Source organism: Cladophialophora carrionii, assembly GCF_000365165.1.
Source record: "Cladophialophora carrionii CBS 160.54 unplaced genomic scaffold supercont1.11, whole genome shotgun sequence".
NCBI lineage: Eukaryota > Fungi > Ascomycota > Eurotiomycetes > Chaetothyriales > Herpotrichiellaceae > Cladophialophora > Cladophialophora carrionii.
In genome coordinates, this window is record NW_008481818.1 from 318,000 (window position 1) to 339,598 (window position 21,599).

Genomic DNA, 21,599 nt, shown 5'->3' on the forward strand with positions numbered 1-21,599 from the left:
ATCAAGGGTCGTGGGGGTCCGCAACTCCGACAGGGCTGCACCTTGGGAGCCGGAAGATCCATTAGAGAAGGGTAGCAGTACTGGTATTTAGTGAAACTGCCTTTGTGGTTCCTGTGGTCCATCCCTTCTGCAAGATTGTGATTATCTCTGATGGATCGTTTCATCCGCCTCGCACTAGGGCAACAGGCCAACAATGTTCCTGCTGTGAAGTCTTCAGGTTAAGAAATGCTCGGTCGGATCATGAACTGCCGATGACCACTGCTCCGGCTCTCGAAGATCGCTGCTGCTTCAGCCTGGACCGGGCGCTGTCGATTCTCAAAATGATGCGCCCACTTCCCAATTGACTTCGATCCTCGACCAAAGTGAGGCTGCCTCCACCACCACCGCTCATCGCGTCGTGGAACATCCGAGCATAGTCAACAACCTGAGCCCGGCCTCTGAGAAAGGCCTCGCGATCGCACCATTCGCCGAGAAAAGAATCCCGCCAAGTGTCGGCGCAACATCTTATTTCGAAACTACTCCAGCCGGAGATTTCCGGCACGCCGATTTGAAGCTCTTCGTCGTAAAAGTGTTTCAGCATATCGCAATCCAGCTGCCAGACGAGGTGTTTGATATGCGGTGCGCAAGGGTGCCCGTCAGTGAGGCGCGTCGGCAACGCTCCTGCAAAGACCAGGCTGCGGATGTGAAAAACGGTGTTCGCATAAAAGATAGGCCGTGCTTCCAGGAGGATCGTCCTGCTGACCCTCAGGAGCTGAGACGACCTTGGAGAAGGGTTCAGGATTGTTCCGCGGCGAGGTACCATGCAGCAGCTGTCGTCCTCAACCTTGGCTTCAAGGAGAGCCATCCCGGAGCCGAAAACGAGGCTGTAAATGTCTAGGCGGATCTCCAGCGGAAGGTCGAAGAATGTTGGAGCCATCGACGGGCTGATGACAGGAAGCGCTCATACACCGTTTGACGAGGCCGGGATTATGATGGCGGACCGCACCACCACAGCTTGGGTGATCGCTCTTCAAGGTCGAAGGGCTACAGTGGGCGCTGGAAGGCAGGGTGATCTGAATGAGGGACGCACACGGATCTTGGGACATGAAGTAAGACGCGCTGATAATGACACATTCCGGTCGCTGCTATTCAGGGGTGGTCCATTGTCACATACATGCCACCCCGAAGCGGCTGGTGGCGCTAGATAACCTGGAAAGGAGGGATTACTCGTACATTATAACGCGCCATTCGTGCTTTCAGCCTCGTATTACCGAAAATTCTCATGGAACGGCAGCCGTCAAACTCCACCTCAGCACCAGTAAGGTCAGTGAGATCTGGCATGCTAGCATACCACGGTACTGGAGACATGGAAAGCCCTTGCCATTTCCAGCTGGAAAGGTATCCGATGCTGCATGTGGTGGCCCCTGTTAGTCGGTAAAATATAGCCGTCTATTATCCGAAGTGCAAATTTGACATGTCACGGCGATATCGGGGGTTCGGCTGGAAGCCGAAGAATGCAGCACGTTCGCAGGCGTGGCGTTAGGGGCTTGGAGCTGAGGACGAGACCAGGGTGTCAGCCGCTACAAATCATCCACGTGTTTTCCAGACTCCAGTTCTACATATTGCCCGGTTGGCCCGAAGGCTAGATCACGTCAACCAACACGGCCTCAGCCGCAAGGCAGCGTTCAATCGCTTTCCTTATCTCGCTCGCAATCATATGTCGCAGGCGGGATGCATGGGCACACCGTTGTCAAGATCGGATGAGAACTTCGCGTGATTGTGCCTTTAGAAGTGTACTCGTCACCATTCGTTCAGCTTACTAGAATCGTTTCAAATGTGTTGAATACGTGCCACAACATCTGCCAACTGCCGATCATCTCTGCTCTTAGCTGTTTGATCATTCAGCGGCCACTATTTCGGACTGAGGCGCTGTTGAGCTAGTCGAGTCTTCTAGGATGGGTTGTGGGAGAGTACCAATCTTGGTTTCCAAGGGTTGCTCGAAAATATCTTCGGCGGATAACAACTCCATTGTCTCCGAAGGCTCTGGCTGCGAACAAGCGGCAGGAGTTGCGCTGAGATCAGAGACTGTGACAAGTGCGGTGGTCACAGCGACGCTGGTTGCCGTGATTGTGGTTGTAAGGACTTTGGGTGTATCAGCGGTCTCGAATACCAGTGTCGGGCCCGAACTTCCTTGACGGGGTTGTTCTGGGCGTGCCAGTGCGAAGAACAACACTAAGAAGCTCAGAACACCAACTAGAACGTTTCTCCAATCCCTTGTCAACTCTCTGGCATGACTACCCAGTTGCGTCCACACATTCCGTTCGTTTGTGACTGGCGAAAGGCTTGAGGTTAATGGCTCTGTCCCATTAATAGGTCCTTCTTCCATTGCGCGCGCATTTCCCTGAGCTTCCGATCTTCTAGACTGGCCTTTCGTATCTTCTTCGCTTAGGCTGTTGATCTCAGGCTCCGCAGGGCCCTCTTGGGAGGTGAGCTCGGTCGTTTCGAACTGTGGAGCGGCCAGAAGCACGAGCTTTGCTTCCAGCTCCTGCCGGATCTCGTCTGGCAGCCAGACCTTGATTTCCACATCGACTTTTTCCATCTCTTGCCACGCGGCGGCCCAGGCCCCGGCGCGCATCAGGCCATTTGCGGCAAACACCTTGACTTCCCATTTGCGGTTGACTTCGTCGGGACGAAGCCGGCGCCCACAATCAGGACATGCCTCGCATGACGGGTCCAGCTCAGACTCATCTTCGGTGCTAGCGCTTTCGAAACCACTATCGGCAACGCTGCCGTCGGACTGGAAGTAATGATTGTGTCTGATGCGGGGTGCCTCCAGTTCCAAACTCTCCAAAAGCCGTTCTTCGAGGAGGGCCAGGTCCTCGCGAGGGTGAGGTATTAAAACACCTCGACTGCTGATCTCGGGGTCTGCCAGTTTATTCCGCAGAGCTACCCAGCGCGACTTATAGTCTTCTGGCAGTGAGTCAAGGATCAACGAATCCTCAACCGATCCTGGCTGGACACGTATGTTTGGCGGCAACAGCGTGCAGTGTAGGAGTACGAGCGGAAATTCCTTCTTGAGATTGCTCCCACCCTTTGAAGGCGAACTGCGGTGGGAACGGCTCAGTCGCTTCGTAGGAGACGTATGGGTAGAATATGAGCTGCGCTGGCTGTAAGAGGACATTTGTGAGCCGGTCCGTCGATAGTGCCGCAACACACTTTGTGTCTCACTCATGATCTCGTCCTTCATCTGTAAAGCTCGAACGCTGCTAGGATGGCGGAACGGCGAGGGGTATTCTCGAAAGGCTCGGGGCGATGTTGTTGGGTGATTGCGATCCCCAGCGCTTCCTAGCGTAGACGTTGCGAGTGAGTCGCGTTTGGAGGGTGTTCGTGGGCCGTCATATTGTTCATCTTCGAGAGGTAGATGTTGTGATATGGACGCGGGAAAAGACGAGATCGATGAGCAACCTGAAAAGACGCGTCCATTTGTGATGAGAACATCCTCTTCCTGCCGACCTTGATCTTCCAGTAGGCCTTCTGTCTCGGTGCCTGATGTGTTTTCCTCGTAAATAGCGCCAGAGAAGTTATAGTCGTGAGCTAGGACGTCGTCGGTAGGATGTGGGGAGGACGACGAGTGTGGCTCTTGCCGTAGAGAAAGCGGAGAGGAATGTTGGAATGCACTTGCTTCGATGTCAAGGTCAAGCTGCACAAGAGACACGGGTTGCAATGGAGAGCTCGCCATCGTCATGAATTACGCTGCATAGAGCTGTGGCCTCTGCGTTTAGGACAATCAATGCCTCATGTGTACATGACAGTCACGGAAGAACTTCGGCTGTTGACAGGACGACAAGTCATGGTCACGTGCCAACCTCCCTCCCACCAGCGCCCTTCTAGGTGCCTCCCACCTGCCATTCAATAAATATACCTGAAGTTGGGGTTCTCGCGGTCGGTCAAGTCGTCAAATGCGTGCACATAGCTCTCATCTCTTGCTTCCCGGATACCGGCAGATGCCAGTTCATCCTTCCTCCGGTTTTCTAGCGTGAGGTGGAAGCGGAGGAAAATGATGACGATCACGAGGAGCACGTAACAGCCCATCTGCGGTTCTTGTCAGCATCCAAGTTCTATGCCAAAACAAGCCGAATACTGAGGGTTGCTGAAGTGACCCAGCAGTAGAGGTTTGAGGGAAGCACTCACGTGTGTTGAGAACGCTATAAAATATCGCGGCGCGTTCCACGAGAGGAACACCTGGGGCCCTATGGCATTCCCAGCACACCTGCGAAAGCGTTAGGCCCAACTCGCCGTCCGAAGATGGAGAGCTCATCGGATGACTTACCAGGACACGAAATTCATCGTGACCACGACTGATTTCTTCGTCTGCCCACCAACATTGCGGGAGAGCATGCTCATCGCCAATGTCTGCGCAGCCCAGAACGAGAGGACGATGTAGTAGCTGATAAGGAGTCCCGCTTTCGTTGCGGTGTCCTTGTTTTGCACAGTCATCAACACGATTGTACCCACGAAGGATCTAATCCGCCATTAGCTCCGACGACGGGAAGGTTGGAGTCTAGGCTTACGGGATGACGAACGCGCCCATGGTCAAACAGTTCTGATGGTACTTCTTGACGAGCCAAGTTGAGCTGAGCAGGATGATGATGATGACGGCGCCGAGGACCATGGCGAGTAGCTGTGTCTGAAGCACCGTGAAATCGAATCCTAGTCGAGGTCAGTTTTCGCCATCAAGACGTCTGTTCCACTAACCTGTTATGATGATATTGGCAAAGGCACCCAGGCCGGACGTGGGAAGAGTCGTGCAGATCTGGATCAAGCAGTAACAGTATGTTTGCGGATCGAGGAATGCGTCCTTGACTTGCTCTGGCCTGAACTTCTTGTTCTGCAACCCGGTCTGGTTGCTTCTCACCCGCTCGACCATCAATTTCTTGTCCTCCTCTGAAAAGCACTTCGCCTTCATTGGCGAATCTGGCATCCACCAGCCGACGAATACGCCCCACAGAACAGAGAAGCAGCCGTAGGCTATGAAAATCGCCTGCCACGACTTCAACGGTCCAGACTCGATCTTGGTAAAACAGTACGCAAGAAGACCACCCACGATCTGTTGGGTGCCATTACCAACGTACCAAAATGTGACGATCTCGGCCTGTTCTTCTCTCTTGTACCACATTGAACTAAGAAGGAGAAAGCTGGGCTGGCAGACTGCCTCGAAAATGCCGAGCAATGTCCTGAGGGCCACGAGTCCGGCAAAGTTCTTCGCGACAGAGTGAAGAGCAAGTATCGTTCCCCAGAGACAAATGTTCAGGGAGAGATATTTGGCGATTGGCACGCGCTGCAAAGTCCAATTCGTTGGATACTCGACGATCAAGACAGCGATCTGTTGTTGGCGGCAGATTAGCACCGTTATGTGAGGCAAATCTGGGACAAGAGATGCTCCGAGAGCACCATGACAGAAAATCGTCGGGAACGGACTCACATAGATGCAGGTCGTGAGCCACGAATACTGTTACAATGGTCAGTCGTCACCTCATGAAGTCGGAAAGGCACCACCACCCACTTGTTGCGCATGCAGATTGAGATCTTCTCTAATGCCCATGATGCTTGCGCTATCTTCTCGTCAGCTTCGAAGACGGCAACCGGGAAATCAGAGACACGGGGAGTCCCAGTAGAGAGACCTACAATGACATGGTGCCTTTGTCGAGTGCCTGGAGGAAATACGTAGGTACCAGGATCGCAAGAACGCGCCGGTCAATCATCCGTTTCAATCGCTTATTCTCTTCCGCCGAAATCACGACTTGAGTGGCATTTGCATACTTGGCAACGTCTTTGTCGATACGATCATAATCGACGAAATCCTTTTCGAGCTCACTGTCACCGGACACAACCCTCTCGATCTGAGAGATGTCCTTCTTCTCGACGACAGCCTTCTCGGTCCGGGACTCAGGGGCAGTATCAGTGACAATATGATCGGAGCCCGCCATGGTGGTTGTCAGCAAGTGGTGATGAGTCTGAAAGAGTCCCTCTCAGCAGATGCAGCACCTCCTCCCAAGCACGACAACACCTTGTTGTGGATCTCATCCTTATATGGATTGCTCTCCATCCTGCTCGGAGGATAATCAAGCGACAGCTTCGGACTAGGATCAACCGAATGCACCTTGACGTTCCAGAGGTATTGGGCTCGAAGAACATGTCGACTCAACTACTCCGGAGAATCTCTCAATCTGTTTGTGTGTGGGGGCCCCGGCAACCTCCCCGTGCCCCATTCCCCATTCCCCATAGTCTGTCCTGGCCGATCACCTACCCTATGGAGGATACGAGGCCGGGAGAATATTGCGTCCCAGTTGTTAAACCGCTTCTTGGCTGCAGCTGGACTCCATCGCGATCCGAGTTCATCTCGGTGCATCTAACGCCGACTCTACAAAGTTTAACGAGAGAAAGGCAGGTAATAAAGGGGTGCTGTAAAACGTGCTGGATAGGCACGAAGAACGTCGAACAGAATCATGCCGTCACCTTTGATCGTCGAAGGGCTGAGCGGCCAAGAAGTGTGTGAGAAAATAGAACTGTTGATCCACAACCTCATTAACATCAAGGATCAAACCGGGCACTTTCTCCTCAAATTGCCCGATGGAAGAGTCATCGACACGAAGGGATGGAATGACTGGGAGTGGACGCACGGCATCGGGCTCTATGGCCTGTACCAGTATCATGCGCTGACGTCGTCGCTTTTGGCGCTCAAGGTGATGAACGACTGGTTCAGCGCACGACTGGCCGAGGGGACAACCAAGAACATCAACACCATGGCCGTATTCCTCACCCTCGCGTATCTGTACGAAGAGACAGGGGAACGGAGTTTTCTGCCCTGGCTTGATAGCTGGGCCGAGTGGGCCATGCACAACCTGCCACGAACAACCTTTGGGGGCATGCAGCACATCACCTACCTCGAGGTCAACCACAATCAACTCTGGGATGATACTCTCATGATGACCGTCATGCCACTGGCAAAGATCGGCAAACTCCTGAATCGGCCGCATTACGTCGAAGAAGCTAAGCGCCAATTCCTGCTGCACATTCAGTATCTGTACGATCCGCAGACCGGACTTTTCTTCCACGGCTGGCAATTTGACGAGAGTGCAGCGGGCGGAGTGGGCCACAACTTTGCGCGAGCACGATGGGCGCGTGGTAACAGCTGGCTCACCATTGCCATACCTGATTTCATCGAGCTTTTGGACTTGCCGCCTGAAAATGGGCTGCGACTGTACCTCGTCAGCGTTCTCGAAGCGCAATGTCAGGCTCTCCGCCGCTTGCAGGCCGCTGACGGGACGTGGCGAACTCTCCTTGACGTCTCCGAGGAGGAAGGCAGTTACCGCGAGGCATCGGCAACGGCGGGGTTCGCGTACGGGCTGTTGAAGTCGATACGGAAACGGTACATCTCGAATCAATATACCGACGTCGCAATGAAGGCAGTCAAGGCCGTCATTCAGCGGATCACCACCGATGGCGAATTGCTGGATGTCAGTTTTGGCACGGGCATGGGGAGAGACCTCAAACATTACATTGACATTGAACGGACTAGTATGCCTTACGGACAGGCGATGGCCATGATGGCTCTAGTAGAGTTCCTGAGGGTATACAGGTAAAAGAAAAGGGAGTTCAGCCGCAACAATGCATGATAGATATTGCCGCCACTGCACCGAATGAGAATGAGGACTTACAGTAGCACTCGCTCTTGTTGCTATCATCCTTTGACCTGCAGTGTATCTGATCCAACGCTCGATTCCTTATTCATTATGCCTACGGGTTAATATTGACCTCTATGTACGAGTACGAATATGGAGGCAAAGGCGTATGCGAGACCCGGTAGAATCACCCCCCGGCTATACGGTTACTGATCTCCCCCTTTACGCAGTGCCGAGCCCACTGCTCGCTATCCCGTGCATGCAGACCATCGCCCACTCCCACCCCGCCCCTTTCAAACCCCAGCTTACATACTCCGTACTGTAGCTGTAGCTGTAGCTGCAGATGCCAGCTAGACAACCCTCGGCCCCCGCACCGTCCATGTACTTACGAACCGAGTACTCCTTCTGTGTGACCCGTGGAAGCCGCGGCTCTTCGTCCACGCAGGGCAGAATGGACGGCACTCCGTGTGTACTGTGTAAGCACTAGGTAAGTAGTATGTCATCCATATGTACGGAGTAAGTGGTCCAGGAACTCCTTTCATACCCAAAGGGGGGACGTGTTGAATAACCAGCAGAGATAGAACGGCTTATGTTGGATGCCTCAGGCGATCCTTCCGTAGAAGAAACGAGCTTCGTCGAATTACTGACACTGTAGCTTCTAGCAATTCACCCAAGTCAAAAGACGTTGCGCTGGCAACACAAATGGCAGTTGCAACTGATGTCGCGGCAATCTGGCACTACGCCTCGCTTGCATTTTGGTACTGGGTCTACGCCGTCGCTGCGGTAAGTTATACACGTTGAAACGTTTCGCCGCTAATCGCCCAGGAAAGCGTGCGTGCTGACTTTGTGTGTAGATCGTCGGGTTCTCCATCCTGAGGCTCATCTACAATGTCTCCCCCTTTCATCCCCTGGCCAAGTATCCCGGGCCGCTCCTCTGGCGGGCAACTCGCCTGGCCGCCTCGTGGCATCAAGCGCACGGCGACCTGTACAAGTGCATCGACGCCATCCACAGCCAGTATGGCCCGACCGTCCGGATTGCTCCGGACGAGCTGTCCTTCGCCAGTCCGGAAGCGTGGCCGCAGATCTACAACACTCGGCCCCAGCTGCAGAAGACCGAGTTCCACTTCGGACGAGCCGACGAGCGCAAGCTGCCCGAGAGCCTCATCATGGCCAGCGACACCGAACACGCGCGGCTGAGGCGTCTGGCCAACCCGGCCTTCCTCACTGCCGGGATCCTGGAAGTCGAGCCCGTGATGCAGCACTACGTCGATGTGCTGTGCGGTCAGCTCCACGAGGCCTGCCATGCAGGATCACAGAACATGGTGCAATGGTTCCTCTGGACGCTCAACGACGTGGTCGGCAAACTCGCGCTCGATCAAGAATTCGAATGCCTGAAGCTGCGGCGGATGCACCCGTGGCCCAAGTTCCTGCTCCGCGGTCTCAAGAACGTTGCCATCTTCAACCAGTTCCGCCGATTCGGCATCACCGAGAGAATGCTAATACCACTGCTGTCAAAAAAGCAACTCGAAGAGCGGGACAACTTCTTTAACGAGGCCGTCAGCGCGGTGAACCAACGACTTGCCCGTGAAAAATTGGAAAAGACAGACGACGAGGAAAGGCAGGACAAGAAAAACCCGGATATCGTAGGCCTCATGTTGCGCGAGATGAAGGATGGCAATCGCCTGACCGAAAAGGAAGTCACTGCCAATTCGATCCTCATCGTTGGCGGAGGAGCCGAGACGACGAGTTCATGTTTGAGCGGAACCTTCTACCATCTGCTCAAGACGCCGAGGGTCCTGAAGAAGCTCCAGCAGGAGATTCGATCGAGCTTCGCAAGTGCCGAGGAGATCACTATCAGAGCGACGTCGAATCTGCCTTACCTGAAGGCGACTGTGGATGAGTCGCTCCGAATCTTCCCAATCGCTAGCTACATCACCCCTCGAACGACACCGAAAGGAGGGCATATGATCGCGGGAGATCACATTCCGGGTGGCGTAAGTCTCGCAAAATCCTCGACTCCCCATATTCGAGGAGAATGCTGACCATTGGTTCATATCCAGACCTACGTGTCCATGGGTGAGTGACCCTCAGAAGCCATTCAAAAGCTGGGGCTTGAATGCTAATGCCGAACCAGGACAGTGGCACATGGGACGATCAGGTCGGCTGTTTGACAATCCCAAAGAGTTCAGACCGGAGAGGTGGCTTGATGAACTGGACATAAAAGGACCGGCAAACCTGCGACCTGATGAGATACTGAAGCCATTCAGCCTTGGTCCTAGGAACTGCATTGGCAAACAGCAAGTTCGACCTGCTCACACGCGATGTGCTTGTTGCTGACGAGATGTTTTTAGGCTGGCACTCACCGAGGCAAGGCTAGTCATTGCAAAATTGCTGTGGCATTTCGACATGGAGCTCGATGGAGATCATTCAACGTGGGTGGAAGACGCTCGGTTCTATGTGGGTGGTTATTTCGAATGCGCCATGACATCTACTGACACTCGAAACAGGTTCTTTGGGAGCTTCAGCCGCTCAACATCAAGCTGACGCCGGTCAAGAGATGATTGATTTAGGCGTGGCGTCAATATCCATTATACATTGTTGGCGTGTCTATAGCTTCCCCCTTGACAGCAGTGACCCACCATCAGTTGTGATGACGGCGCCGTTGATGTGCGAAGCCGCTCGGCTGCTCAAAAAGACCACCAAGCCAGCAATATCTTCAGGGTGCCCCAGTCTCTTGTTGGGGACTTCAGCAGCCAGCGCGGCGGCGCCACCCTGCAAGTCTATCAATCCCGAAGCCATCTTGGTCAGATAAAAGCCAGGCGCAATGGCGTTGGTGAGAATCCCCCTGGGACCGAGTTCGACAGCCAGGTTCTTCGCAAGATGCACGGCCGCTGCCTTCGAGGCACTGTATGCGTACGTAGCGTTCTCGCCCAGCGTGCCTACGCCTAGACCGGCAACACTCGCAGTTATAATGATCCTGCTCGGGCTGTCGATGGTCGCTCGCTTTTGCAGCAGCGGGGCAAACTTCTGGACGGTATAGAACACACTCTTGACGTTCAAGTCCATGACCTTGCTGAAGGCACTCTCGGGGTGTGTCTCGAACGGAGCTCCCCACGTGGCGCCAGCGTTGGCGAACAGAATGTCGACGTGATCGGTGGTCTTTGCGACTTCCGCAGCCAGACGCTCGATCTCTGAGACCTTGGAGGAATCGGCGGGCACGGAAATGGCAACGGCGCCGGGTCGCTTGTTGGGAAGGGCATTGAGGGCTGCCACAGCTTCCTCGCATGCCTTGGCTTTGCGCGAGGTGATGTACACTTTTGAGCAGCCGGCTTGCATGAGCCTAGCATCTCGGATCAGAGACCACATCTCAGAAGAGAGAAGGTTGTCGAGCTTACCCAGAAGCGGCATTCAGACCGAGGCCCCTCGAGCCGCCCGTCACGACAGCGACCTTGCCTTCGAGGCTGAAAATGCTGCCGAAGTCCTTGAGCTCGACATCGAGCTGTGCGCTGCCCATTTTGTCCCACGTTGTCTGGCGGCGGGGGCTGTTATGCAGAGGAAATCCTGTGTAAGGACTTACTCGAATTGGCTCTGGATATATACGTCGACAGTTATAACCAACCTATTGCCGAACAATTGACGGTGCGTTGTTGTTGACAATTCATGATTAGACGGTGTCAATGTTCCGGTGGACGATGGAACGTGACGCACTGGCATTGACGCCGCGGCGCTCAACAGCCGAGGTTGAAAAGGTCGATGCAAGGGCGACTTGATGCGGGTGGCCGGCGGCTCCAACTTACCTTACTGGTCGTTACTGGGTAACTCGTTGACGGGCGTCTTGGAGCAGCGCGTCGCCTTGGCCTGAGCTCGGGAAAAAGATGCTCCGAGGATTCTCGACGCAATCTCACCGTCTCTCAAATCTGCGTTTCAGGAATAGCTGGCCTTACGCAGCACTGGTGGTGTTTACTGTGTAGCGATGACCTTATCAAAGAGAAGGCAATGTCCTCTGGGTGGTTCTCATACCCAATTATATGTAGACTGCTCCTACCCGTTGGATCTCAAGCCTCCAGCGGGCGCCGTTGCCTCACGACGCGGCCCACGCAACACCTCCGGACATTCTGCACGATTCAGTGCGGATGACACGGTGCGATATCTAAATGTCTACTGTGGGGAGTAATATGTCTCGCGTATGCCTTGACTTGCCATTCGAAAGAGTCCCACCGCTTATCGTATTATGGTCGCATTTCCTCAAGAAGGGTTTAAACATGATCCCACCAGTCAGTCAGCTTATGCCAGAGAATGATGCGGATATACTCCACAGCTTCGCTTGCATATAACTTGAGGGCGAAGTCCGCAGGGACATACTCCATGGCTGGCTTCATTAGGAGGGGAACCACAATACGACAACAACCTCAAGTACACGAGGCGATATCTGCACAATGACTGACAACCACAAGGCAATTCCCCCGGAGACAGACTCTGAGCTCGCTGCTGTGCGCCTAACAGGCCGTGTGACTCGACACTGGCTAACGCTCTCTAGATATGGAAGAAACATGGGATGCCCAAATTCTTCGTCCCGCGGCCAGAACAGATATCGGAGACCCGGCGGCTCCACGCTCGAGGAAACGTTCGATTCATGCAGAGCGCCTTCGTCAAAGAGACTTTGGGAGAGCATCGACTGTGGACGGAAGAAGACAGGCCAGTTATGGTCCGCGATGGCAACTTGATTACCGTCCGAATATATCGGCCTTCGACCCTCCCAGGCGCGCGACCAGTCATGGTGTTTGCACATAGCGGAGGATGGTGCATGGGTGGACTCGACACTGAAGAGTTCATCTGTCAGCTCCTCTGTATCAAGCTAGGCATCATCGTCGTCAATGTCGGATACCGGCTGGCTCCTGAATGGCGATTCCCCACACCCATCCTCGACCTCTACGATGTCCTGAAATGGGTACGTTCGCGTTCAGCTCGCTGTCCTTCGTACTAAGCCGTGACAGGTCTCGGTCAACGCCGAAGCTTTGGGAGGAGACCTCTCTAAGGGCTTCCTGACCGGCGGCGCCTCCGCGGGTGGCAACGTGACAAGCATGGCTGCCATCCAAGCGAGAGACGAGCATCTCCAGCCTCGCCTGACGGGACATCTTTTCCTATGCACTGGCATGCCGCACTCCTACATCGACAGCACAGGAGATATCCTCAACCTGTTCCCGGAGCAGCTGGCCCATGGCTCCTGGGAAAAGTACAAGAGCGGGCCAGTAGCTACGCGTGAAATGAACGTTCTCTACGGATGTGAGTCGATCTGGGCTTGCGCGCGATGAGTGTATGCAGCACTAACAGTCCCGCCGCAGATATCGCAGGCTTCAAAGCAAGTCATCCTTCACCATTGAAGCTGACTGACTTCTCCGGACTAGGCCCCGTCTATTACCAGGCCGCCGAAATGGACATCTGGAGAGACAGTGCCGTCTTCTACTGCGACAAGATCCGACAGGCAGGTGACCAGGCGAAAATCGACATTTACCCTGGAGTGCCACATCTTTGGTGGGCAATGTATCCACAGTTGTCCATCAACAAGAAGTGGGTCAAGGATCTGGTGGACGGTGTAGAGTGGTTGCTGAAGCAGAACCGAGACCCTGCGAAGTCCTCACGACTGTGAATGCTGAGACGAGCCGCTGCTCCGGCGTGAGCCGGCGTCAGCATGGAGCGTTGTTTGCCTGATTGCCAAAACGCAGCGAGCCTTGTCTCTCGAGCACCACCGCTCTCCGGGGGATCGTCTCTAAGTGAGTATGGAGATCAGCTGTGGGATCAGGTGGCTTACCACGACGAAAGAGTACCAGTGTCGTCGCTTTTCATATGACTGTCGGTTGCATCAACAAATCGTGGACATTGCTGAATCTGCGAAGCCCCAGCTTTATTCACTCTTCAAAAATCGTACTCGTCCATGCTTATGCGTTCAGCGGAGTGCATTGCGTAGCCAGGAGTCAGGACAAGGATCAGAACCTGAACCTGAACGTGGATGTGCAGAGACTTCCATTACTCCGCTGCTTGGTGCCGGGCCCCAACCCTCCGTGAGACTTGCGGCCACGAGTACATACAGACAGCAACTACACTGAACACCGAAAACCGGACTAGCAATGAACACGTCGGAACCGTTAGACACGCTGAACATGTTGGGCATATTGGACATGTTGAACACGTATCATGTATCATGTTTCGATAGAACAAGTATCATGCGCTCAAAGGCTAAACTCGAGCCTGTTGCCCGCGTAGTCCCGCGCGAAGAACCGCTCCGGGTATTCCACGCCCTGTGCGCCTGGAGGGAGAGATGAAACGAAACAGTTAGCCCTATCCTCGGCCCAGCATGAGACTTGATGGATCGAGTGTTCAAAATCAAAATTAAATCGTCTCCCTTCTTCCGCCAACCGCGCACCACTCCACACCGCAATGCGCCGCACAAGGAAGGGAACGAAGACACAAGGGACGTCGGCATAGGTATAGGAAAGGGCAAGCGCAAGGGCAAACCACCAAAACGTAGGGTACTCACCAGAGTTCACACCCCCAGGCCTATCCGCCTCCCGGGGCGCGGCATCCCCACCCCTCTCGAGATGCGCCCAGATCCTCCTTTGCAACTCGAGCAGCGCCGCGGGGCTACCCAGCTTGAAGCACGGGTGTCGCCTGCTCGGCTTTTCAAAGTCGCTGGGCTCGCCGAAGGCAATGTGCACCTGCTGGCCCGAGTCGGCGATGTCGAACCACGCGAGCTGGCCCTTCTGGAGGTGCGGCACGGCGCGTTGGGACAGACCAATGGTTGTGCCGTAGAATTCGGTCGCCAGGTGGAGGGTGTCTTGGGGGACTGTGAGGTTGATGTGCGCGATGCCGGTGATCAGGCTGGGCGAGGAGGTGTCGAGGGATCCCATTGTCAGTGCCAGTGCCAGTGTCGCTGGCGTTTGCGTTCGCGTTCGCGTTGGTGGACGTTGGTGTTAGCTGGAGTGATGCAGTGCGCGGGGTTTTTGATATGAAGCAGAGAGGGTGAAAGAAGTGTGGATAGAAGAAGAACACACGAAAGGCTACGTGAGATTGTTGAGATGTGGTGTAGAATTCTTATATCGCTCAGTCGCCTGTCGGTGCCTGCTGACTCTTGTCGTCGGCAATCGATGGCTCAGAGCTGGTTTCGAATGCCACTGCCCACCATGTAGAGAGTAGAGAGAGCGAAGCGGGAATGCGGAGGAGGGGTCACGCCGGGCTTATTCCCGGTCTTCGCTGACGAGAAGGTTGCGCCGTCTGTGTCATTCTCGTGTCTCTCACGGACTTTGGCGGTCGGAATGACGGTTGATATGTTGTCTGACAATTCGCTTTCGCCATGGATCGGCTCGCTTTCGCCATCGATGGGGCCGAATGCCCATGGTGCGTACGCTTTCCACAGAGGTTCTTTGGAAGGGCAAGTCCTCACGTGTGTTTATTTGGCGAGACCGCGGAAGTCGATTCATTGGGCGCAAAGGCAGCGCATCCAGGAGCAATTCTGGCCAACATGGAGAGGTCCGAACGAGCGCTAGGTGAATCACATGAATAAGCTGCCCAACGCACTCTGCTATGAGTGGATGTTAGACGAGGTCGTCGTGCTGTGAATCCATGCCAAACAGTCTGCTGCCTCACTGGCAGAACATCCATCCGGGCTTCAACACCGTCTTATCGGACTGGATCATTATTGAAGTCACTGAAGGCCTATCCTGAACCTTGAGCTTCGTAGCTTGGCTAGACGTCGGGGGATCTTTGCCTCATAACTCACTGTTGTTTTATGTAGAGCTGCCTTTGAACACTACTCACCACCTATGTTGGTCCCAATAGGATGTTATGCCATATCGAGAACGTCAAACTCTGTCCATCTGCATCATTTTAGGACTGTTTGGCCGCAAGTGCTTCCTGGGGCAATAGGCGTGTATCAGAACGGATTGACTAGATCAAAGCTCACACCGTGGCCGGTTCCATAGAGATGTAGGTTTAAAGCAACTGGAAAGGAGAATCAGGAAGAGCAGCTTCTGAAAGACTTTCCGGACAAGTGATGGGCACCCGATTCCCTCGGTACCGTGCTGGTCTTTACTCCCTTCCAAGCTTTATGCCAAAATTTCATCTCTTACATGGCTGCTTCGTTTGGGCATCACTCCGAAAACGGCCTGAGAAAGTAGAAGTGAAAAGAAAGGATATCTATCTGGCGGCCACCTTGACAATCAATCTTCATAGCAGAACATTCTTAAAACGGGCAGCCCGCTTTCAGACTTTGCACTGGGCGATTGTCGCATCGGGAACGGAGGGGATACTCACGTAACGCCCAAATTCGCCTCTGGCATGCAGGGATGACTTTGTGCAGGCGCTGGCCCTTGGTTACCGGGATTGAAGTTTCTGTAGACTCGACTTTCAATGCCCCTGTGGACGAGCTACGCAACGAAAATCCCCTGAAGCTTGACCGTGAAGTGGTAGGCAATCATCGACGCCTGCACGTCAAGACGGTTTCTTTCCGTTCCGGCAGGAGGCCCAAGCCTGCCGTTGGCTTGTCCGTGCCCAAGACGATCTTGGCGGCCCTGGCATTGTTGTCATCGAGTACTCGTCTTGATGTGGTAGTGAACCTGTGAAAACAGTTGGACACAGGCTCGACAGGGCCCCGAGAAACACTCGCAGACCAAGACGAGGAAATCTGCCATTTCGACAGAGAAAAACCGAATACGTACGCCTGCAATGGGGTGTCCCGCCCGGGTACATTTCAAACTGCAAATGAGGAAATGGATGATCCATGCTGTCGCTCACTCTGGGAGAAGCCGGCGAATTCTAAACCAGTTTTGAAGCAGGGGATTCTTCTATCCATCCAGAATTCCACAAAGCGGAGCGTCTCGGACATTATTCTGGTGTTCGTATTGGTGACACTCGATGTTGCACAGGGATGTTGAGAACGGGGAACCTCGAAGGCTCTGTTGCCTTAATTCCTGGCCCCGAAGATCTTTCCATCCGCAATGCTGAGGATCAACCAGAGAAATGGTTCGGTCACCTGGTGAAACACCGCGGATTGTTAGGTGGTGATCTCTTGACTGGAATGGAAATCCTCCGGGCGACAGATGACGTCTTCGCCGTCATTGCCGCTGCTGCCTTGCCCCGCAAAAGAAACCCTCGTACAGCGATGCTACTTGGTCTTCATCCTCCAGCAGATGTGTTTGTCGAGGTCGCCCGCGAGGCTGGCGGCAAAGGCGTCCTGTAACGCAGCTTCAAGAAGCTGTGTTTCGACGTTGTGTGAGCGGAGTCGACCTAGATCCTTTTACATATCTCCAGGGTCCTTTTGCTCCGAATAGACACCGGACCCTGCATGGGAAGAGCGCATGGAGCTCGTATTGACAGGACGGGGTAAACCATCGACGTCCCGTCCACAGTTCGCGTGTCTCTTTAACAGTGCAGCGTCATGGTGATGGCGGCAAAGCACTACAAGAACGAGTACAACGTGGTGGACGACGATTGTTAGGCTGATAACAGAAACCGCGTGTTCGCTGAGCCATCTGTGCCCAGAGCAACCGTCTCAAGACGCTACCCGTATCGGCGCCCTACCTCGTACGAGTACCCAGTAAAACCATGGGTAATCGTGCTGTGTCATGCTGTCAATTCTCCGGCCCAGAAAGATCAGATCGGCGCGTGGGAAGGAATTTTCGTGACAGCGCACAGGGCACAGTACTGGGTACTGGGTACTGGAGCAATATTAGTCCCACTCGCGGATGGCTACCTGACCAAGGTGATGCTGTAGTGGTGGCGGCCAGTCAGCCTGCCTCAGATCTTGCAACCGGACGAGGAGGGAACTGAAGATCTGTCTCGAGTGTTGATACCGCCCGTGGATACTTCGCCTCCACCCGGTAACTGTGCGGACGCCTGCGAGTAACCTTCCAAGTCATCTGAACTGGTTAAAGTTTGGATGACACGCGTGTACATAATCAGGATACGAAGTTCTCGCAAGACGACAGTCGGCTGGACCCGTCTACGCGGTCTTCAATGAGGTGCAGAGCATCGATGTGTTGATCGAGGCTTGCGGCGCTTGTACTGAAGTTCTTTCTGCCACGCTCGTGCCCACCAAGAGCCATCTCCCGATTGAATGTCGGTCTGACTCTTGACCGGTGGTACGAGTAATATCTTAACTGCACCTGGCGATGATGATGTCGATCCGAGGTGGAAGCATGATGAAGGTTTGCCTGATCAACTACGTCAACTTGCCAGTCGTCTGGCGCTCCTTGCTTGCCGATTTCCGCGCCAAGAGGTAAAAGCTGCCTCTAGGCGGCATAGCGGGGCCTCCTTAACCACGGCTCTGCGAGATTGCCCCCTGCACAAGTGGTCCTCTAGGCGGTTTAGGGCTCTCTAGGCTCTGTTCCGGCCCATTCCTCTTGGTGCGCTCCCACCTTCGCTTGCTGCCCAGCGATCCATTCGTCAATCTTCTTGCCCCAAGGCCCGGTTTCCTGCATGTGATTCCCGAGTCCGAGGGTCAATCTTGTGACTTGCCCTCGCACCGCCTCCCGCACCACGTTGAGATCAGTCTCACTTCGGTCGCTGTGAGCAAGCAGCCTCGCGCCATCCCCGTCCCATCGCCTTACCCTCCAACGCCACCTCGTGGGTGCGCCGCGTTTTGATTGCAAACAGGAGGAGCACTGGTGACCTCCCATGGCGCGTTAAAGCGTCATACAGAGAGAATCTCTGGCCTTGACGAAGAACCACTGAAACACACGCACATCTGACTCCTCCGTCTCTGTAACATCCACACAGCAGCTTGCACCGGCGTCTCATCCAGCCCGAAGCGACCGACTGACCACTCATTTCCTGACGTTTCGGAGGCAACCCCGTTGTTCATTGCTGTCGATCAATCCGCTGTGGTCCACTGACAGGTCGAGTCAACGACGTAACTCGACCACCGAGCCGTGGGACTGACTTACCAGGTACACTCCAGATCCACCGCAAAGCGGCAATACACCATTCAGCCGCCTGCTCAGCGCCGAAGTCTCTGGCCCGCAGCAGCACTAAACACATACTGGACAGTACCCAGGAGACGTCCCCAGGCCTAAGGTGGTCAACTTCCGCTCTTGGTGAGCAGGGAACCCGTTTTCTTCTCTAGCACGGAGAGTAACAGTAGCTTTACCCTCTGACGATCGTCTTATCCACTGCCGAACCAACAAGGAATCAGGCTCCTACCAGTCATCTTCCGCCGCCGATATTGCACGTACCCTGTTTGCGACCCAGTGACCCTCTTGTACTCGTAGTCCCCCGGCCACAGAAAGGCGTGGCCGTCCCAAATACCTCCCACACCCGCCAAGTGCAGCCTCAGGGACTTCCTGCTCCGTCGCCATCTATCCAGCCTCACGCTCCCGCCACGCTGTCGACACCACTGCCTCTCGGGCTCACTGCAGCTGAGAGCCAGGTGCTCCTCTTTGGATGCAGAATATACCCTAGGACCGGCGCTGGACTTAGGTCAGTGCGCTTGTCTTGATTTGTGGTGGACGGCCAATGCGCTATTCGGCAAATCCAGAACATTGGTCGACCAGAGTTGGAAAAGCAATCCGGCCAAATAGAGAGCCGACAAGAGACACCTTGGGACTCGGCAACACCAAATGCGAAGCACGACATCACCGTCCACGGCTACGGCACCTTTACCTGAACCGGTCTCTATGACTGAGTCGGAACCCAGAGACATCGTTCCTCGACCATCGATATCCACCTCAATATCAAGTGGTGGTTCCTCCTCCTCCTCTGATTCAGACCTTCCCCAACACACATCACCTCGATCGAGCTCGCGACGGACGCGGATGGAAAGACCTCGACTAGGAGACAGACAGAGATCGAACACGATAATCGTGCCCAAGGGTCGAGACGTTGTACAAACCGAAAGACCACAGTACCCACCTGACGACGCAAGAGCAATGAGTCCACGACGGAACAGCGAAGACATCGAGAGACTCGAGCGTGGTCTCCGCGAAACACTCAAGGAGTAAGGTCACCCTCAAGGGCAAACTCGTCATGGTACTAACCGAAGGGCTAGACAAGCTCGAAACCTCCAGTCATCACTGGCCGCGCTGGCGGAGAAGATTGACGAGGTCAAGACCGACCACGACAAGCTCGAAACCGAAAACCGCTTCCTACAGGATTACATTGGCGGCTTGACAAGGACCATGTCCAGAGACAACCTTGGTCGAAGCGCCAGTACCAGCGGCAAGATGAAGGGCAGACGATGATCATGACCGTTACGACTCCTGCATTCGCATCTGTTTTTGACTGGCCAACCATGGCTGGTCTTCCCATCAACAGGCTAAGGACGGCGACAGGCCGTTTGCCATTCTCAGTACACGCAGGAGAAGCAAATGGCCGGGGGATCAGGAGTTACTCTTTTGCCGATCATTCACCATGATACCCATGACCTTCAAGACGCAGAAAGGATAGATTTGGCTATACATCGACAGGCCACAAGCCGCCACCGACGACATCATCATTTCAAGAGCTGGAGCAAACTCTTTTCATTCTCATCATAGCAGGCCATATGCCGTTTTTGTACAACACCTGCATCTGGCGAGATTCCCCGGCGTTGTGGTTTATCTACCCATTGAGGTTCGCCCATTGAGGGATCGGTCAGTGTGACCTGTGGAGGTAATCTGGACAGGGGATCGTGGTCGGCGGACAGGCAGCCGTTCGGCCTTGCTGGCTTGAGCACCGACGGTATGTCTCGGTTGGGTGGAATTGTCCACACGGGTTGTAAGAGATCAACATGCCATCAGTGCATCAAAAATTGTGTTTATCCAATGGATCAATTTGGCAAATTACTCGGGTTGTTGCTTCGTCCGTCTCGCACCTTCTCTCACCTGCGTGTCACCACAACATATAACTACAGGCATCAACCCAGGGTGAGCCCCATTCAAGGTCCTACTGTATCAGCGATCAGTATGGGATGCTTCCCTCAACCCTTCGCCACTGTCAAGACGCTGTTCGAGCTCCTAACCTCAATTTATGGTACGTCATGGGCATTGTGAACCGCCTCTCTCCACCTTCACCTAAGTCCATTTCACTTATCGCTCACTTGAGCGTCACTGAATCTTTACTTGTACAGTACCTCAGAGTGACTTGGGGCACTGCTGCCAGCACTATTCGGCCTTCATTTGTCCTCGATTAGCCACTTGCCGTCTTCATGTGCACGCAATTCGGGTCCGTCGTTCTCAATTTACGTTTATCGCCTGCACTCTCCGGGGCGCACGATGAGTGAATAGTCACAGCAACCATAGTTCGAATTGGGTAACAGCGTACTGTCTTGCTACATACCAAGCCCAGCATTCCACGAGCCCACCTCGAAGGGCGCCGGTCTGTTCCCTCGATCGTTTGATCAGACTCCCGAGCATGCCGTTTTGTGACGGCAAATGTCTGGCCGTCTCCTTCCGCGCGCATACTGGACAACGAGCCCGACCCGCGAATCGGTCTCTGTCCACCTTGACCCACACGAGCGAACTGACTCTGCACTGTCGAGGGCATAGTTCCAGGCTCTGTGTGCAGTGACCCGGTTCGAGCCTAGGCGTGCTATGCATGAGGCACAGATCTCTTGGTCCCGAGGTCAAGCTTCATTGTTCAACCTAGATGGAGCCTGCTAATGTCTGGCAATCATCCATCAACACCAGCTCCGCCCAAGGGAGGGGCCGCCAACGACGTCCGTGCATGGACCTGATGTGCGAAGTGAGGCATGTGCCACGTGAGATGATGGAATGTGGAACAACGCGGCCAACACGGACCATGCTCAGTGCTGCACGGTCAACTTTCAACAAGAAATGCATATCCATGGGAAGTCTACCCTTGGCTTTCGACAAATCCTTGCTTCCCAACTTCGACACCCAGGGGTCGTCTGACCTGTCACTTGCCTGGCATCAGTAACCTTCATCTTCCTTACAGGGCATGTGGCAATAT

The 21,599-nt window shown here is 54.4% G+C and overlaps 9 protein-coding genes across 9 annotated transcripts; 4 read left to right on the forward strand and 5 right to left on the reverse strand.

The window, feature by feature from the left end:
• Positions 1 to 238: 238 nt before the first annotated feature.
• Positions 239 to 916, reverse strand: G647_09837 (uncharacterized protein; the record flags this gene model as incomplete). Its single annotated transcript, XM_008725830.1, has 1 exon — positions 239 to 916. One exon carries the CDS (start codon positions 914 to 916, stop codon positions 239 to 241), a length of 678 nt encoding a protein of 225 aa, XP_008724052.1.
• A 960-nt stretch (positions 917 to 1,876) lies between these two features.
• On the reverse strand, positions 1,877 to 3,718 carry G647_09838 (uncharacterized protein; the record flags this gene model as incomplete). Its single annotated transcript, XM_008725831.1, has 1 exon — positions 1,877 to 3,718. The coding sequence occupies one exon, from the start codon at positions 3,716 to 3,718 to the stop codon at positions 1,877 to 1,879; it is 1,842 nt and encodes a 613-aa protein (XP_008724053.1).
• A 170-nt stretch (positions 3,719 to 3,888) lies between these two features.
• Positions 3,889 to 5,966, reverse strand: G647_09839 (uncharacterized protein; the record flags this gene model as incomplete). Its single annotated transcript, XM_008725832.1, has 8 exons — positions 3,889 to 4,071; positions 4,171 to 4,249; positions 4,310 to 4,501; positions 4,551 to 4,689; positions 4,735 to 5,362; positions 5,462 to 5,488; positions 5,543 to 5,591; positions 5,665 to 5,966. 8 exons carry the CDS (start codon positions 5,964 to 5,966, stop codon positions 3,889 to 3,891), a joined length of 1,599 nt encoding a protein of 532 aa, XP_008724054.1.
• A 519-nt stretch (positions 5,967 to 6,485) lies between these two features.
• Positions 6,486 to 7,622, forward strand: G647_09840 (uncharacterized protein; the record flags this gene model as incomplete). Its single annotated transcript, XM_008725833.1, has 1 exon — positions 6,486 to 7,622. One exon carries the CDS (start codon positions 6,486 to 6,488, stop codon positions 7,620 to 7,622), a length of 1,137 nt encoding a protein of 378 aa, XP_008724055.1.
• Positions 7,623 to 8,363: 741 nt separating this feature from the next.
• Positions 8,364 to 10,222, forward strand: G647_09841 (uncharacterized protein; the record flags this gene model as incomplete). The annotated part of the gene is made up of 5 exons (XM_008725834.1): positions 8,364 to 8,444; positions 8,516 to 9,655; positions 9,753 to 9,984; positions 10,039 to 10,118; positions 10,169 to 10,222. The coding sequence occupies 5 exons, from the start codon at positions 8,364 to 8,366 to the stop codon at positions 10,220 to 10,222; spliced, it is 1,587 nt and encodes a 528-aa protein (XP_008724056.1).
• Positions 10,223 to 10,268: 46 nt separating this feature from the next.
• G647_09842 (uncharacterized protein) lies at positions 10,269 to 11,175 on the reverse strand (the record flags this gene model as incomplete). Its single annotated transcript, XM_008725835.1, has 2 exons — positions 10,269 to 11,001; positions 11,057 to 11,175. 2 exons carry the CDS (start codon positions 11,173 to 11,175, stop codon positions 10,269 to 10,271), a joined length of 852 nt encoding a protein of 283 aa, XP_008724057.1.
• Positions 11,176 to 12,216: 1,041 nt separating this feature from the next.
• On the forward strand, positions 12,217 to 13,308 carry G647_09843 (uncharacterized protein; the record flags this gene model as incomplete). Its single annotated transcript, XM_008725836.1, has 3 exons — positions 12,217 to 12,609; positions 12,656 to 12,944; positions 13,004 to 13,308. 3 exons carry the CDS (start codon positions 12,217 to 12,219, stop codon positions 13,306 to 13,308), a joined length of 987 nt encoding a protein of 328 aa, XP_008724058.1.
• A 580-nt stretch (positions 13,309 to 13,888) lies between these two features.
• G647_09844 (uncharacterized protein) lies at positions 13,889 to 14,566 on the reverse strand (the record flags this gene model as incomplete). The annotated part of the gene is made up of 1 exon (XM_008725837.1): positions 13,889 to 14,566. One exon carries the CDS (start codon positions 14,564 to 14,566, stop codon positions 13,889 to 13,891), a length of 678 nt encoding a protein of 225 aa, XP_008724059.1.
• Positions 14,567 to 19,465: 4,899 nt separating this feature from the next.
• On the forward strand, positions 19,466 to 19,891 carry G647_09845 (uncharacterized protein; the record flags this gene model as incomplete). The annotated part of the gene is made up of 2 exons (XM_008725838.1): positions 19,466 to 19,647; positions 19,699 to 19,891. The coding sequence occupies 2 exons, from the start codon at positions 19,466 to 19,468 to the stop codon at positions 19,889 to 19,891; spliced, it is 375 nt and encodes a 124-aa protein (XP_008724060.1).
• Between the last annotated feature and the right edge of the window lie 1,708 nt (positions 19,892 to 21,599).